Raw genomic sequence first — 14,617 nt, 5'->3', positions numbered from 1 at the left:
AGACTCGGGGAAGGAGTACCGCGATTCATGTATCCTATGCTAACTGGAACGATAACTTTTGCAGGAGTAGAAAGCCTCCAAGATCCATGAAGGGAGGATGTTACAATCGATGAAGGTTTCTAGGGTAAATTAGAATATCCGGCTTGGAAGTTTATCAACAGTTTGGAAAAGGGAGGTCTAAAGCAGGATTTGTGCTACCACAAAGCCATACACAAATCAATTATGTTGATTAATAGTACATTGCATACTATATACATGAACTACAAATACAAAAAGTACTGAATAACTTCAATGTAGGGACTACATGCACACTAGAGTTTAACGAGTATTTTTGGAGATCTAGCTACTCGAATAATCCTTATGAAATTAGTGTAGTGCAATCAATGGGAGTTTAATCTAGTTTTTATTTATCGAAATGACCTTTATAGATGATGAAAAATCTATGGGTTCATTCCACGAACATTCTGTAAGGTGTCGGGCCCAAGTAACGGGTAGGCCCGTGAAAACAACAGGCCCATGAACACATATTTTGATCAACTAGTTTTGAAACCCTAAATTTCAGTTATATAAACCCGAACATACACCAGAACATACAATTCATCCCAGCCCCCGCCGCCGCCGCCATCGACATCCTTCACTGCTGGTATCCATTATCTTCGTCGTGTTCCTCTTCTCCAGTTGTCTTGTTGTTATCGCACCTTAACACTTACCCGGGTTCATCGAACAATGACATCTCATTGCCTTATTCAATTCTGACCATCTTTTCTTTGTGGTTACAGCCGCACATGTGGATCTGAGACTCCCCTGAACAAAAAATCGGCGCTTTCTTCCATATCCGGCAAAGCATGTCAAACATACTATACATGTTTAGTGTCGTTGTCTAGACAACTATCTAGAAAACCCCACACAACTACACCTTAGGCATCTTATCAAGGCCCCTTAGTCCAACTACTTGCTACGGCATGAGCACCCCGAACAATGAGACGCCGCTGATGGGGTCCAATGGCAAGTAAGTGGTACACGAAAAATATTTTTACTCCAAACTTTTTTTTCTTACTAAATCAAAGTAAATTTTATTTTCAGATCTATGTTATATAGTTCCTTTGGTTCTCAATCTAGTTATGGTATGTGGTTTATTGTCATTGATAACACAAATAGTTTTAGTTTATTAGGTTATTTTCAAAAAAACATTTTTTTCTTTAGTATGAGTGATTTTCCTCACAGTGGGAAATTTGTTTACTCAACTTTTTAAGTGAAGTTGAAGCAAAATCCAGGTATATCAACTTGTTGAACAATTGTTCAGTTCTGTGAAAAAGAAAGATTTGGATGTAAATCTTTTTTTTTTGCTGCGAATGGATGTAAATCCGGTTGCAGAATGCAGTAGCCCCATCTGAGTTACAGTACAAATCCAGTTGTAACCTGTGTACGTATATAATTAAATTTTTGCTATTGATATACTCGTGTCCTTATTTGCAATTTGAAAACCCAATTACTGTACTGCGTTAAAGGTTTGCCAAAAATGGAAGATGTAAATCCAAGTGTAAACTGCAGGTGCCCGATTAATTGCTTTTATTGATACAGCAAAGTTTTGTAGTATCCACTTGATTCTTTCCTAATTTGATTTTCGCAAGAAGAAAATGTAAATCTCATTTCTGTGCGGTGTTTAAACCCCAAATCTCTCAACTCTGAAGCGCGACGACAACGCCTGAGGTCGACACGCGCCGGAGGTCACAGCGCCGCCCCATCCCACCCGCCCAAGCCACCGCCGCCGCTGCCACGAAAGCGCCGGCCGAGAGGAAGGGTAGGGGGAAGGGGAAGGGGAAGGCGGCGGTGGAGGAGGAGGAGGCGCCAGAGCCCCAGCCTCTCCCGGAGCCCATGGCGAGCCTGCGCCCGGTGCAGGGTTTAGGGTGCGAGGCGGCGGTGGGGTCGCTGGTGCCCAGCGGGAGCCCGGAGTTCAAGCTCTGCAGCAAGCACACTGAGGGTAAGCATCCGCTCTACGCCATCAGCTTCAACTTCATCGACGCCCGCTACTACGACATCTTCGCCACCGCCGGCGGCAATCGTGTAAGCCTTTTGTGGTTGCCCGCTCGCTCGATCTTTGCTCTGTCTTTAGATTTGGGAATGTTCTTAATCGTGTTGATCTTGCAGGTGACGACGTACCGTGGCCTCCCCGACGGTAACTTGGCTGTTCTGCAAGCATACATTGATGCGGACGTAAGCTCCATTACAATCTCTAGAATCTTCAGTTTATTATATTAGTTGTACTTTCTCTGAGGCTGATGAGGTCTGCATCTTATCTCAGGATGCTCAGTCATTCTACACTCTGAGCTGGGTTTCTGACCTTCGCAGCACACCACTGCTAGTGGCAGCAGGAACCAATATGGTCATTCGGGTCATCAACTGTGCCACCGGGAAGTTGTTTAAGGTATAATAGTGCCAGAGTTTTCTACTTCGTTATTGTGGCCAAGATGGATGAAGTTTCACTTGCATCAATCTACTATTCAGCTGCTTATTTGATGTCCTTTCTGAAAACAGTTACTTATTTGATAATTGTTGGTTTCCCTGTATTGTCATTCGAGATGATGATTTGGAATTTTAGGAAAAGTTGTGTTTCTGCTATGCAGTAGCTTATTTTTCTCCGAAAGAGATTGTAGATGTCAAATACTTTAGTATGTCTAGCATGGTGAAAACATGTACTCCCTCCATTCCAAAATAAGTGTCTCAACTTTACAAAGTTGAGACACTTATTTTAGGACGGATGGATACAACCTAGCAGATCTATTCTTCTGAGGTAGTAATGAAATTGGGCATATATATGATGATTCAATATCCTAAACTAATGATTACGAACGTGGAGTACGTTTCTTATTTCGTCTTACAAATCATGCAGAGTTTTATTGGCCATGGTGGTTCAATAAATGAGATCAGAACTCAACCATTGAATCCTTCGCTCTTCATTTCTGCAAGCAAGGTTGGCAGATAACCTGGTGTGATGCTGGATATACCTATGCCTTTTACCTTTCTGACGCAGTTTATATGGCCTTATAGGACGAGTCTGTTAGGCTATGGAATGTCCATACAGGGATCTGCATCTTGATTTTTGCTGGAGGAGGAGGTCACCGTCATGATGTATTGAGTGTTGTAAGTTACACCTACCTCCTATAGTGACATTGTTTTATATTACCACTCACTTCACTGCCCGAAGATATGTTTGGATTGTGTCCAAAAGCTACCCTACCAATATTTTGTTCATAATCAAAAACTTGATCTTTGTTAGGATCATGGCCAATTTTCTGGCATGCCAATGCTCGTTTGGCCACCCTAGTTCAGTTTTCTTACCAATGTTGGACAAATTATGGGCTAGCAAAATCTTCACCAAAATTATAGCTAGCCAAATATTTGTCAAGGCTAGCTTGGACTAAATCCGAACACACTCTAAATATAGTTAAAACATGTCTTCCAGCTACTGGCATTATTGAGTGGATCAAATTTTAGTTAGTATCACTGGAAAATAAAACATGTTATCTCGGCACTAACTGTCCTTTCATTCATACTTCCGTCATATCAGGACTTCCACCCTTCTGATGTGCACCGAATTGCCAGTTGTGGCATGGATAATACAGTTAAAATATGGTCAATGAAAGGTTAGAGAACCATTTCATCGATCTTGCTTCCTATTTACATTTTATTACTGCTGATCACTGACATGTTTTGTTAATGTTGTCATAGAATTTTCGCCATACGTGAAGAAATCCTTTACATGGACTGACCTTCCATCAAAATTTCCAACAAAAGTTGTCCAATTTCCGGTATGTTAAGTATCTCTCATCTTTGAACCTGTTATTATGCAAACTTTTAGTATTGTTCTTAACCCTCTCAGCATCGTGCTGATCTATCCCCTTTCAGCTTATGACTTGCGTGGTGCATTCTAACTATGTTGACTGTACTAGGTGGCTTGGTGACTTCATCCTGTCGAAGGTAAATTGCTCATTTTTGTAGGAGAGACGAATTAGTGTGAACACAGTGCTAGAATGCTTACTGGTGCAAACTTTCAGACTATACCTGAAACCTGTAATATCATACTTTACAGTCTCTTTTTATATCAAAGATTAGTGCTGCCACCTGTTTCTCAATGCTGGTTTAATTATTTCCTGAAGGATGAAAACATCTGATCTGCTTTGCCTTGAACTTGCAGAGTGTTGAAAATGAAATTGTTCTGTGGGAGCCAAAAACAAAAGAGCAGGGTCACGGCGAGGTGATGCAGTTTTACTTTTAAAGAACTATAGGGCTTAACAAATTATACTTTTGTACTAATCCAAACTAGTTCTGGTTGTGCTCCTTTGTTTATAAAAATGATGCCGGCCATACTATGTGCCTTCATCTGAAGTGATTCTTCATTCCATATGCAGGATAGCATTGATGTTCTTCAGAAGTACCCTGTGCCCGATTGTGACATTTGGTGTATCAAATTCTCATGTGATTTTCACTTCAATCAATTAGCAATAGGTAACACTTTATATTGAAATTATTATTTGCGGACATATTTCTGTATTGTATTGTACTTATGTGATTGTCAACAAGTTTCTGAGGATGGCCGTACTTGTAGACGTGAAAAAATGATATTTGTAGAAAACATGCTCGTGGCTAATCGTTTGCTCGTAAACGAACTCATCTACATGCACCCGATCAGGGTTAGATGAAATTCAAAATGTATAACTCTTGTGGTTAATCGTTTGCTCGTAAACAGGCAACCGTGAAGGCAAAATCTATGTGTGGGATGTGCAGACGTGCCCTCCTGAGCTAATTACCATGTAAGTTTAACCAAGCAAGTTCAGCTATTCCCAGTTTCTCCTCCTCTGCATGTTGTGGTGGTGCTAGCTATTAACTTGTATGTTCCTGCATGTACACACTGATAATTTCCAGGCTGAGTAGTCCGCAATGCAAAATGACAATAAGGCAGACTGCAGTGTCGTTTGATGGAAGGTACATCACCATGTTCCGTTCGCCACCTCTGATCCAGTAGTACCTCTAGCATTTATTTATCCTGTACTTTTATGGATATAGCCTCTCATGTGTGCTATGTGCATCCATCATAGTTTTTCTTCTTTCAAGTCTGGTTTTGGTGTTGACGCATAAGAATTGTGTGTCACTCTTCTTCTTTTCTTCCATTCTTCAGCACGATCGTTGCCTGCAGCAAGGATGGCAGCATATACCGCTGGGACGAAGTGGAACATGAAGCTGCGAAAAATTGAAGCAACCGAAAACCACCATGCTGTGCGGCCCCATGGCAATGCCAGCCAGTTTGAGCTTGAATTGGGGGGTTGTTGTGTGCTTACTTAGTCAATGGTACCCATCAGCCTTACTTAGTCGAAAAGCTAGGGTTTATGAGCTTATAATGTTGTAAGTTAGGATGTTGTTAATTCGATGATTTGCCGGATGTTTCAGTTTATTATGTTTGCTCTATCATGTACCGAATGTGGGAACTAAACTTAAGTCCTCGTTGCTACTTGTTTGTTGTGCATTCCAATTGAGCTGCCTGAGCCTGCTGTTGCTCGCGTAACACACCCAAACGAAACACTTTGTTGGGTGAAGAAGAACTTCATCATAATCCTGATGCTGGAATGGCCTGAATTTCTCCGGTCGGCTTGTTGTGTCGTCTTCGTGGTCTATTTGGAACACGTGAATTTTACAGTAACTCTGCTTGGGATGTAAATGGCGCCGCAAGGCCCGTTTAGTAGCTCGATAATTCATTTTCCCGGTAAAAACCTTTCTTGAACTGTTAGACCAATAAGTGGGCTTATAAATGGCACATTCCCTAAGCTCCGCGGAAATTTGTCAAGAATTGTCCATTTCTGCGTCAGTCGCGGGAGATTCATTCATGGGTCTCTACCGGTTCTTCGTTCTGTTCCTCAACCCTTTCTTTTGTACCCTGATAAGTGTTGTTCGGAAGTTGACCCGTCTCTCTCTCCCCCCTCCCTCCCGCGATGCTCCCGCGAGCATCCGGGGGGAAACCCTAGCCGCAACGGTGCTTGTGGGCGGAGCCCATGGCTCGGATGCTCGCCAGCTATCATGGCCATGAGGGCGGCGTGGTGGCTGGTGATCGACGGTAGGTGGTGGTGGTATGGCTGTGCCCATACCTATTTCGGGCTTGGATCATGCGAGCTGGGGTGAAAACCCGGTAACGACGCCCGTGGGCGTCGCCTCCTTCCTAAAGGCATCATCACGGCTACTCGATCCTCTCCGGGACACTCTAGGTGAAATCCCAAATCAATTCGATCGGGCTGTGATGGCACTCTTGTGTCGTGTCCTTCCTGAAGGCGCCACTTTGTAGGCCTCGGCTCATCGATGTTCGGCTATGCTTCATTTACCTCAAGTGGTGCTTTGTTGCTTATATTTTGTTTTCTTGGTGGTATTTGGATGTAGCTGAGCTTCAACATCTATGTTTCTACCCTAGAGTGTGGTGGTATAGTGTTTGTATCCGGATGGTTGTTGTGGTCAGTGCTTTATATATAAAGCGCGGTGCGAGCCTTTTTCGTGTGATAAGTGTTGTTCCTCAAGCCTTTCTATTCCCTTGTCAAACTTTTTCCTGAACCAGTAAGCTGTCGTTATAATCACCTAGTTACATATGACATTTGAGCAACCCCAAAGTCCATTGTACGGTACGAACTGACTAAGATACTCTCATGGTCTGAGAAACTAAAACACATGCTAACGCTCTATGTTATAACAATTGATTTCAGATGACATTATCTCAAAGTATAACAAACAAGATTGGGTTGATTCAATATGATCGTTCTTCTAATGTCATACTCTCAATGTTCTTTCATGACTATCTTTACACTTAACGATATCCTGAGATCGAGAAAAGATGATCACCAACAACACTAGAGCCAGTCTTAGAGGCAAGACCCGGAACCTATATTTTACCGTTTATCATCTCACGCATGCATATGAGTTTTTCACTCGATCACATATTCCAGAATCATAGCAGTTATAGCATGAAATATAAAGTCTTAATTATGAAAATAAAAATATAATAATACAATATTATAGCCTCTACGGCATATTTCCAACGGCAGCCTGGGGTGGGGTTTTTATACTGGGACCGCGTGTTGGAGATAACATGACGCATAGTACGGATAATCACATTTCTCTCCCACATATGGGATAGATTTGGGGGAGCCTAGACTGTGTAGACGGTTGAATTTTGGGGAACCCGCTGGACACCTATTTGACGTCCGAAGTAGCCTGAACATATGAGGGAGAAATGAGTCATGGACTTGAAAACGACCTTAATCATTTATTTGATTCATTTATTTGCATTGTAGCCCATAGCAACTTCTAGTATGCTTTGGTTGTGTGTCACTAGTATGGCTTGGTTGTGTGTCACTAGTATGGCTTGGTTGTGTGTCAGCTGTCTGGTTCGAGAGGAGGTGTTGCATTGAAAGTGAACGGATGACCATCAACTCAAAACTTTAGAAGTAGGAAAGAAATAGAAGAAAAACTCTAGTTGATTAGTGCAGAAGGTTCAACACAAAAGAATTAATGAGTTTTACGTGGACATGGTCAGATGGTAATGGACCTAATGACACCATGCAACCCAGAAACCCGACTGCACGGTACGATACCCTGAGAAAGTCCATCAAAATCACCAAACCAAAAAAAACGGAAACATCAAAAACAACAACAAAAAAGGAGGCATGGTCAAGAACAGAGCACAAACTCCACTGAAACTCAGTGATAAATGGCCGACAAGGCCGCTGTGGTGCACCACCACTTCACAGAGCTGCTGGACACGGTGCGTACAAGGGGACGAACTCTAAACTGGGATGCCATTGAGCTGCCACGAATACAGAACGAAGGATTGGACAACCCTTTCTCAGAAGCGGAGGTGTGGGAGGCGATCATGGCATCGCCGATGGACAAGGTGCCGGGCCCTGACGGCTTCTGGGGCACGTTCTTCTGGGCCTGCTAGGGCACAATCAAGACCGATGTCATGGCCGTCTTCGACCACTTCTACAGGCTTGCTAGGGGGGACTTCAGCGACCTGAACCTAGTGATGATCTTCCTGCTGCCCAAGAAGGAAGGGGCCACCACTGTTGGTGACTACCGACCCATCAACCTGATACACTCCGTCGCGAAGCTGATCGCTAAAGTGCTCTCTAGGCGCCAACTGCCTTCCAGAAGAACAAGTGCATTCAGGACAACTTCATGTACGTGCATAACACTATCAGAGCTCTGCACCGCAGCAAAACCCCAGTGCTCCTTCTGAAACTAAACATAGCCAAGGCCTTTGATAGCGTCTCATGGGAGTATCTACTCGATCTGATGCAGCGGCTGGGATTCAATGCGTGCTAGAGAAACTGGATCTCTTCCCTGTTGTAAACCTCTGCATCGGCCTGCCTGCTGAGCGGCACCCCCCGCGAGATCATCTTCCACGTTGTGGGTTGCAACAGGGGGACCCCCTCTCGCCCCTCCTCTTCATCATCGTGATCGACCCGCTGCATCGGCTACTAGTACGGGCGGCGCGTGCGGGGATCCTGCAGCCAATACCGGGCAGCGCGGCAAGGCTACGGGTCAGCTTGTACGCTGACGACGCCATTATCTTCGCGAACACACCCCGGGAGGAGATCGGCGCACTGATGGAGGTTCTCAAGCTCTTCGGTGAGGCCACGGGGTGCGTGTCAGCCCGCCAAAATCCTCTGTGGTCCCCATCTGCTACGACGACGTAGACCTTGGCGACGTCCTTTTGAATTGTGGCGGGCAGACAACAGGCTTCCCAATCAGATATCTTGGCCTCCCTGTCATGATAGGCAGGACTAGGGTGGTTCATACTTGACAGAATTCGCACGTAGTTGGCTGGGTGGAAGGGCAGGCTCATGCCACTAGCCAGACGGCGTGTCTTGGTGCGATGTGTCCTCTCGGCCATGCCAACCTTCGCACTCACTGTCCGTCGGGCGCCCAAGAAACTCTTCAAAGACATCGACAAGGCGCGTCGCCGTTTCCTCTGCGCGCAAGATGAGAAGGTATCGGGAGGGAAATGCAAGGTGGCTTGGAAGCTCATTACGGAGCCGGAAAGTAGTTGTGGCCTTGGCATCCATGACCTACCGCGCTTTCCACACGCTCTGCGGCTAAGATGGCTCTGGTGGAGCTTGCGGAAGCCGGCGAGACCATGGGTGGGCACCGGCATGCCCCGCAACAACGGCGATCGCGCCCTCTTCGCGGCATCAACGACGGTCACCATCAGCAACGGTGACGCGATGACCTTCTGGCACTGCAGCTGGCTCGAGGGACGCCCGATGTGCGACGCCTACCCCCTGATGTTCAACCACTCTACCAGGAAGAATAGAACGGTGCGGGTTGCACTACAGGGGGCAGGTCGATCCTCGACCTAAGGCACAGCGACGAGGAGGGCATCATACAATAGGCCACTATGCTGGCAAGGGAGTTCCGGGCAGCGGCGCCGGTGCTGGATCAGCACACTCGAGACACCATCTCGTGGAACCTCATCGGCTCGGGCCGCTACTCCAACAGCTCGGCATACAAGGTCTAGCTGGACGGAAATAACACTTGCTGCTTCAAGAAGATCATATGGAAGGGGTGGGCGTCGGGCAAGAACAAGATATTTCTGTGGCTGCTCCACCTGAATCGGCTGTGGAGCAATGACAGGCTACAATGGTGCGGATGGCCAAACGGATATTTCTGCCATGCATGCGCAACCTCGAGAGCTCGGTGCACCTCATCTAGGACTGCCCGACGATCATGCATGTGTGGAGCATAGCGGTGACATGGGTGGGATGCTCCGCGTTGCACCCCAGCGTATGGAAGGTGTTAGGTTGATCTCTATCCCGTTCGAACCCAATGGGTCGAACGGCCCCTGACTCGCGCCCTGATCGGGGGCGCCCAACCAAACCATGGTTGGTGGGCCCCTGTGACCCGCGCTATATAACAGAGGTGGGGGTCGGGGCACGACTCACGAGGTTGATCGCTGTCACAAACCCCACCGAACACTCCCTACCGATCTAGGGTTAGCGTTGTGCTCACGGGAAGCTCCACCACCGCCGCCATCCACTCTCTGTCGACATCGCCGCCGTCACCACATCACCATGGCCAGCGCTGGATCGAGCTCGTCTGGTCAGGCAGAAGGTAGGCCTACCAGAGAATTCCTAACCCTAACCGATCCAGTGATCTATCAATGGTATCAGACAGGTTGGGTATAGGATTTTTCGGTTGATATAGGTCACAAAGAAAAAAAGTTCCCCTCCCCAAAGAACCCTAACAGCAAAAAGAGGGCAAAGAAATCTCAAAGAAAAGTTGTGCCGCCACTCCGGCCGCGTCGTTCCTCTCGATCCCGAATAGCATCGGCACGCCGAGGATCCGGGATGAAGAACACTACCCCGCAAGGGGCAAAGGGCACCACCACCGAACCGCTTGACGGCGGCGCGCTCTCCTTCGGGAGCTCGCATGCACCGGCAAGGGGGGCGGGGGAGGCGTCGTTGTATCGCACAAAGGAGCAGAGCAGGGCTCTGTTGGCGTCGCTGATCTCTCTCTCTCTCACTTGCTTCGGTGGATAGAGAGAAGAAGGAAATAAAAATAAAAGAAGGGGAAGGGGAAAAGGGTGCTCGCGCGGCGCGGTGGCGCGCTGTCGCCGCCGCCGGCCGGCGGAGCCCCGACCCCGCTGCGAGGAGACAGATCGGAGGACGGGCTCCTCTCTCTCTGCCACAGGATCACGCAAAGAGAAAAAGGGGGAGGGAGAAGAGCTTGCGGGAGCGGTGGCTATCAGCCCCGTCTCCGGTGGCCGGCGGCCGGCCTGGTACCGCGGCACGGCGGCCCGGTGAGCGGGACAGCAACACCCGGAGAGAAAAAGGGAGGAGAGCGGCGCGCACGGGGGAAGTGCACGAGGGTTTTCCCCTCCGTTGTGTCGCATGCTGGTTTTGATCCAGCGAAAGCCACGAGGCACCGTCGGATTGCGATGGACGACAAAGATCTAAACCCTAGAGCATTGCGGGCCTTCTGGGCCAAAAGTGGACGAGGCCGGTGGCAGCAGCGCGCGCTGGCGCTGGGCCGAGGCCACAGCCACGGGCGGCACGCAGGCCAGGCTGTGGGCTGGCTTTTTCCTCTTAGGGCCACGCGCGCTGGGTTATGCTGCGGCTAATTTTTTATTTTCCAGAAAAAGAAAGGTCTCTGAAAAGTAAATAGAAAAGTTTCAAATATTTTTTGATTGTTCAAAAAATAGAGCGTTTCTGAAAAGTAAAATGCAAATTCTGAAAAGAAATGTTCATGAATTTTATATAGAGAATAATAAAGTTCATGATTTTTTATTCGGTCAAAGAAAGTTTCTGTAAATAATAAAAAGTTCATAGATTTTTTTATTCATGTTTTTCCGCTGCGTAAATAATTAGTGCTCTTTTACAAAGAAAATAAAAGTTTACATAGTATTATTTTTAAGAGCATGTTAAAGTGATTATTAAAATGAATATGATTATGTTATTTTTATGACCAACCTTGTTAATAACATGATCATGTTTTATTACTGAAATTTAAAGGTGCATTTATTTCTAATATTTTGCCCAACGGTAATATATATTTAATTACATAGACAATTGTATGTTTAATTTGACCAACGTTAGATTAATGCATATGATTGTTATACTGATGTCACTTAAAATTGTGATTTCAGGAGGCTTTCACTTGATAAGTTTCCTAAAAGATGTTCCGACACTCAGAGATGACAATCACACTGAGTAGAGGAAGAAAGTTGAACTGGCCTTTGTTTTTGTTGATCTGGACTGGGTTCTGGATGAACCACAGCCGGTCAGACCTACAGAGCCAGTAAGAGAGGCCACTGATGATGATGTTGCGTGGGCTAAAAAGAGGGGAGATTATGCTCCTTTGGAGATGTCATACATCATAGAAAACCAAAAGTGGGTCAATGCAAACAAAAAGTGCATGGCATTTATAAAGAATACAATTGAGAGCACCTTTGTGGGCTCCATTGCAGAGTGCACTTCCGCAGGGGAGTTGCTTTCACAGATAAAGAGCCAGTTCACTGGCTCTTCAAAGATATATGCCACCCAGGTGTTAGAGCAACTGGTGACAGAACGCTACACAGGTGGTAGTCATGGCATAAGAGAGCACATCCTCAGGATGAGCAATATGGCATCAAAGCTAAAGCCCATGGATGAGGATCTGGAAATCAAACCAAAGCTCCTGGTCCACCTGGTCATGGCTTCACTGCCAAAGGAGTTTGAAGCTTTTGTTGTGAACTACAATATGTCACCTGGAACATGGGACATTGAAAAGACAATAGCAATGTGTGTCCAAGAAGAGGACAGACTCAAAGCCTCACATGGTGGTACACTCAACTATGTGAAGGGTCACAAGAAAAAGAATTACAATCAAAACAACAAAAGGTCTCCTTCAAAGCCACAAGGGAAAGCTCCCTATAAGCATCAGCGTCAGCAACAGCCTTTACCAGTGGACAAAGACACTTGTCTCCACTGTAAGCAGACCGGGCATTACAAGAAAGACTACCCTGTTTGGCTGAAGTCCTTAATGGCAAAGCAAGATAACAACATTGTTTCTTAGTTAATGAATCCTTGTACACACAGTTTTCAAAATCTACTTGGTGGATTGATTCAGGAGCAATTGTTCATGTTGCAAATTGTTTACAGGGATTCCATTCGACCCGGGCTATGCTAAGAAGAGAAAGAGGCATTGAGGTAGCAAATGGAATTCAAGCGGAAGTTGAAGCTGTCGGCGACATCTCCTTGGAGTTAGCTGATGGATTCAAGCTTCTACTTAGAGATGTTCTTTATGTTCCTTCATGTAATAAAAACTTAATTAGCGTTTCATGTTTGGACAAAGAAAATTATCAGTGTTATTTTGGACATGGCAAGTGTGCCATATGGTATAATAATGCTTATGTGGGTGATGCTTTACTACACGATGAGCTTTATTTGTTATCACTTCGTGAAAAAGTGCATTCTATATGCAATGTGAATGAACATGTTTCCGCGTCCAACAAAGAATTAAAGAAAAGAAAGAGAACATTCGACTCATCGAAATTATGGCACTGTCACTTGGGCCATATTTCGAAGGGAGAATAGAAAGATTAGTCAAAAGTGAAATTCTTCCTGCGTTAGAATTCTCAGACTTAGAACAATGCATAGATTGCATTAAAGGAAAGTACATAAAACAAATCAAAAAAGGTGCAATCCATAGCACAAGAACACTAGAAATCATCCACACTGACATTTGTGGACCATTTCCGGTGAAAAGTGTGGAAGGATATGACTCGTTCATAACATTCATAGATGATTACTCTCGCTATGGTTATATTTATCCAATCAAAGAAAGATCTGAAGCGTTCGATAAATTTAAAATATTCAAAGCTAAAGTTGAAAATCAACATGATAAAAGAATAAATATAGTAAGGTCCGACCGTGGGGGAGAGTACTACGGTCGGCACACTCCATATGGCCAAGTCCCTGGACCTTTTGTGAAGTTCTTGCAAGATACTGGCATAGTAGCCCAGTATTCAATGCCGGGCGAGTCTCAACAAAATGGAGTAGCTGAAAGGCGCAACCGTACACTTATGGACATGGTGCGTGATACGTATCCATCGTATCTATAATTTTTGATTGTTCCATGCCAATATTCTACAACTTTCATATACTTTTGGCAACTTTTTATACAATTTTTGGGACTAACATATTGATCCAGTGCCCGGTGCCAGTTCCTGTTTGTTGCCTGTTTTTTGTTTCGCAGAAAATCCATATCAAACGGAGTCCAAACGGGGTAAAAATGGACGAAGATTTTTTTGGAATATATGTGATTTTTGGGAAGTGAAATCAACGCGAGACGATGGTCGAGGGGGCCACGAGGCAGGGGGCGCGCCCCAGGGGGGGCAGGCGCGCCCCTGACCCTCGTGGCCACCCCGTAAGGCGGTTGATGCCCTTCTTTCGCCGCAAGAAAGCTAATATCCGGATAGAGATCCTGTTAAAATTTCAGCCTAATCGGAGTTACGGATCTCCGAGAATATAAGAAACGGTGAAAAGGTAGAATCTGAGAAGCAGAAACAGAGAGACAGAGAGACAGATCCAATCTCGGAGGGGCTCTCGCCCATCCCACGCCATGGAGGCCATGGACCAGAGGGGAAACCCTTCTCCCATCTATGGAGGAGGTCAAGGAAGAATAAGAAGGAGGGGGCTCTCTCTCCCCCTCGCTTCCGGTGGCACCGGAGTGTCACCGGGGGCCATCATCATCATCGCAATCTTCACCAACAACTTCACCGCCTTCATCACCAACTCTTCCCCCCTTTATGCAGCGGTGTAACCTCTTTCTTATCCGATGTAATCTCTACTTAAACATGGTGCTCAACGCTATATATTATTTCCCAATGATGTATAGCTATCCTATGATGTTTGCGTAGATCCGTTTTGTCCTATGGGCTATTTGATGATCAAGATTGGTTTGAGTTGCATGTTTTATTATTGGTGCTGTCCTATGGTGCTCTCTGTGTCGCGCAAGTGTGAGGGATCCCCGCTGTAGGGTGTTGCAATACGTTCATGATTCGCTTATAGTGGGTTGCGTGAGTGACCGAAACACAAACCCG

The 14,617-nt window shown here is 45.8% G+C and overlaps 3 protein-coding genes across 3 annotated transcripts; all 3 read left to right on the top strand.

Moving 5' to 3' along the window:
* Nucleotides 1-582: 582 nt before the first annotated feature.
* LOC125548560 (polycomb group protein FIE1-like) lies at nt 583-5,527 on the top strand. The gene is made up of 15 exons (XM_087534993.1): nt 583-643; nt 780-1,009; nt 1,692-2,064; nt 2,149-2,214; nt 2,303-2,425; nt 2,891-2,971; nt 3,049-3,141; nt 3,569-3,644; nt 3,730-3,809; nt 3,907-3,978; nt 4,196-4,255; nt 4,410-4,506; nt 4,748-4,811; nt 4,924-4,983; nt 5,177-5,527. Exons 2-15 carry the CDS (start codon nt 963-965, stop codon nt 5,250-5,252), a joined length of 1,368 nt encoding a protein of 455 aa, XP_087391119.1. The 5' UTR covers nt 583-643; nt 780-962; the 3' UTR covers nt 5,253-5,527.
* A 2,469-nt stretch (nt 5,528-7,996) lies between these two features.
* On the top strand, nt 7,997-8,732 carry LOC147957896 (uncharacterized). Its single transcript, XM_087531878.1, has 2 exons — nt 7,997-8,213; nt 8,335-8,732. Exons 1-2 carry the CDS (start codon nt 7,997-7,999, stop codon nt 8,730-8,732), a joined length of 615 nt encoding a protein of 204 aa, XP_087388004.1.
* A 3,166-nt stretch (nt 8,733-11,898) lies between these two features.
* On the top strand, nt 11,899-12,721 carry LOC147957895 (uncharacterized). The gene is made up of 2 exons (XM_087532017.1): nt 11,899-12,566; nt 12,673-12,721. Exons 1-2 carry the CDS (start codon nt 11,899-11,901, stop codon nt 12,719-12,721), a joined length of 717 nt encoding a protein of 238 aa, XP_087388143.1.
* The last annotated feature ends 1,896 nt before the right edge of the window (nt 12,722-14,617 follow it).

Source organism: Triticum urartu, chromosome 7A (genome assembly GCF_056163025.1).
Source record: "Triticum urartu cultivar PI428250 chromosome 7A, HENAU_Tu73, whole genome shotgun sequence".
Lineage (NCBI taxonomy): Eukaryota > Viridiplantae > Streptophyta > Magnoliopsida > Poales > Poaceae > Triticum > Triticum urartu.
Note: the sequence above shows the minus strand (reverse complement) of the source record. Positions and strands in the feature narration are given on the sequence as shown.

Coding starts and splice junctions, on each gene's coding strand:
- LOC125548560 (XM_087534993.1), top strand. CDS start 963: ATGAGCACCCCGAACAATGAGACGCCGCTGATGGGGTCCAATGGCAA. Junction 3,810..3,906: donor CAAAAGTTGTCCAATTTCCG/GTATGTTAAGTA, acceptor ATCCCCTTTCAG/CTTATGACTTGCGTGGTGCA. Junction 3,979..4,195: donor GTGACTTCATCCTGTCGAAG/GTAAATTGCTCA, acceptor TTGAACTTGCAG/AGTGTTGAAAATGAAATTGT.
- LOC147957896 (XM_087531878.1), top strand. CDS start 7,997: ATGGCCGTCTTCGACCACTTCTACAGGCTTGCTAGGGGGGACTTCAGC. Junction 8,214..8,334: donor TGCATTCAGGACAACTTCAT/GTACGTGCATAA, acceptor GATCTGATGCAG/CGGCTGGGATTCAATGCGTG.
- LOC147957895 (XM_087532017.1), top strand. CDS start 11,899: ATGTCATACATCATAGAAAACCAAAAGTGGGTCAATGCAAACAAAAAG. Junction 12,567..12,672: donor AAGTCCTTAATGGCAAAGCA/AGATAACAACAT, acceptor CAAATTGTTTAC/AGGGATTCCATTCGACCCGG.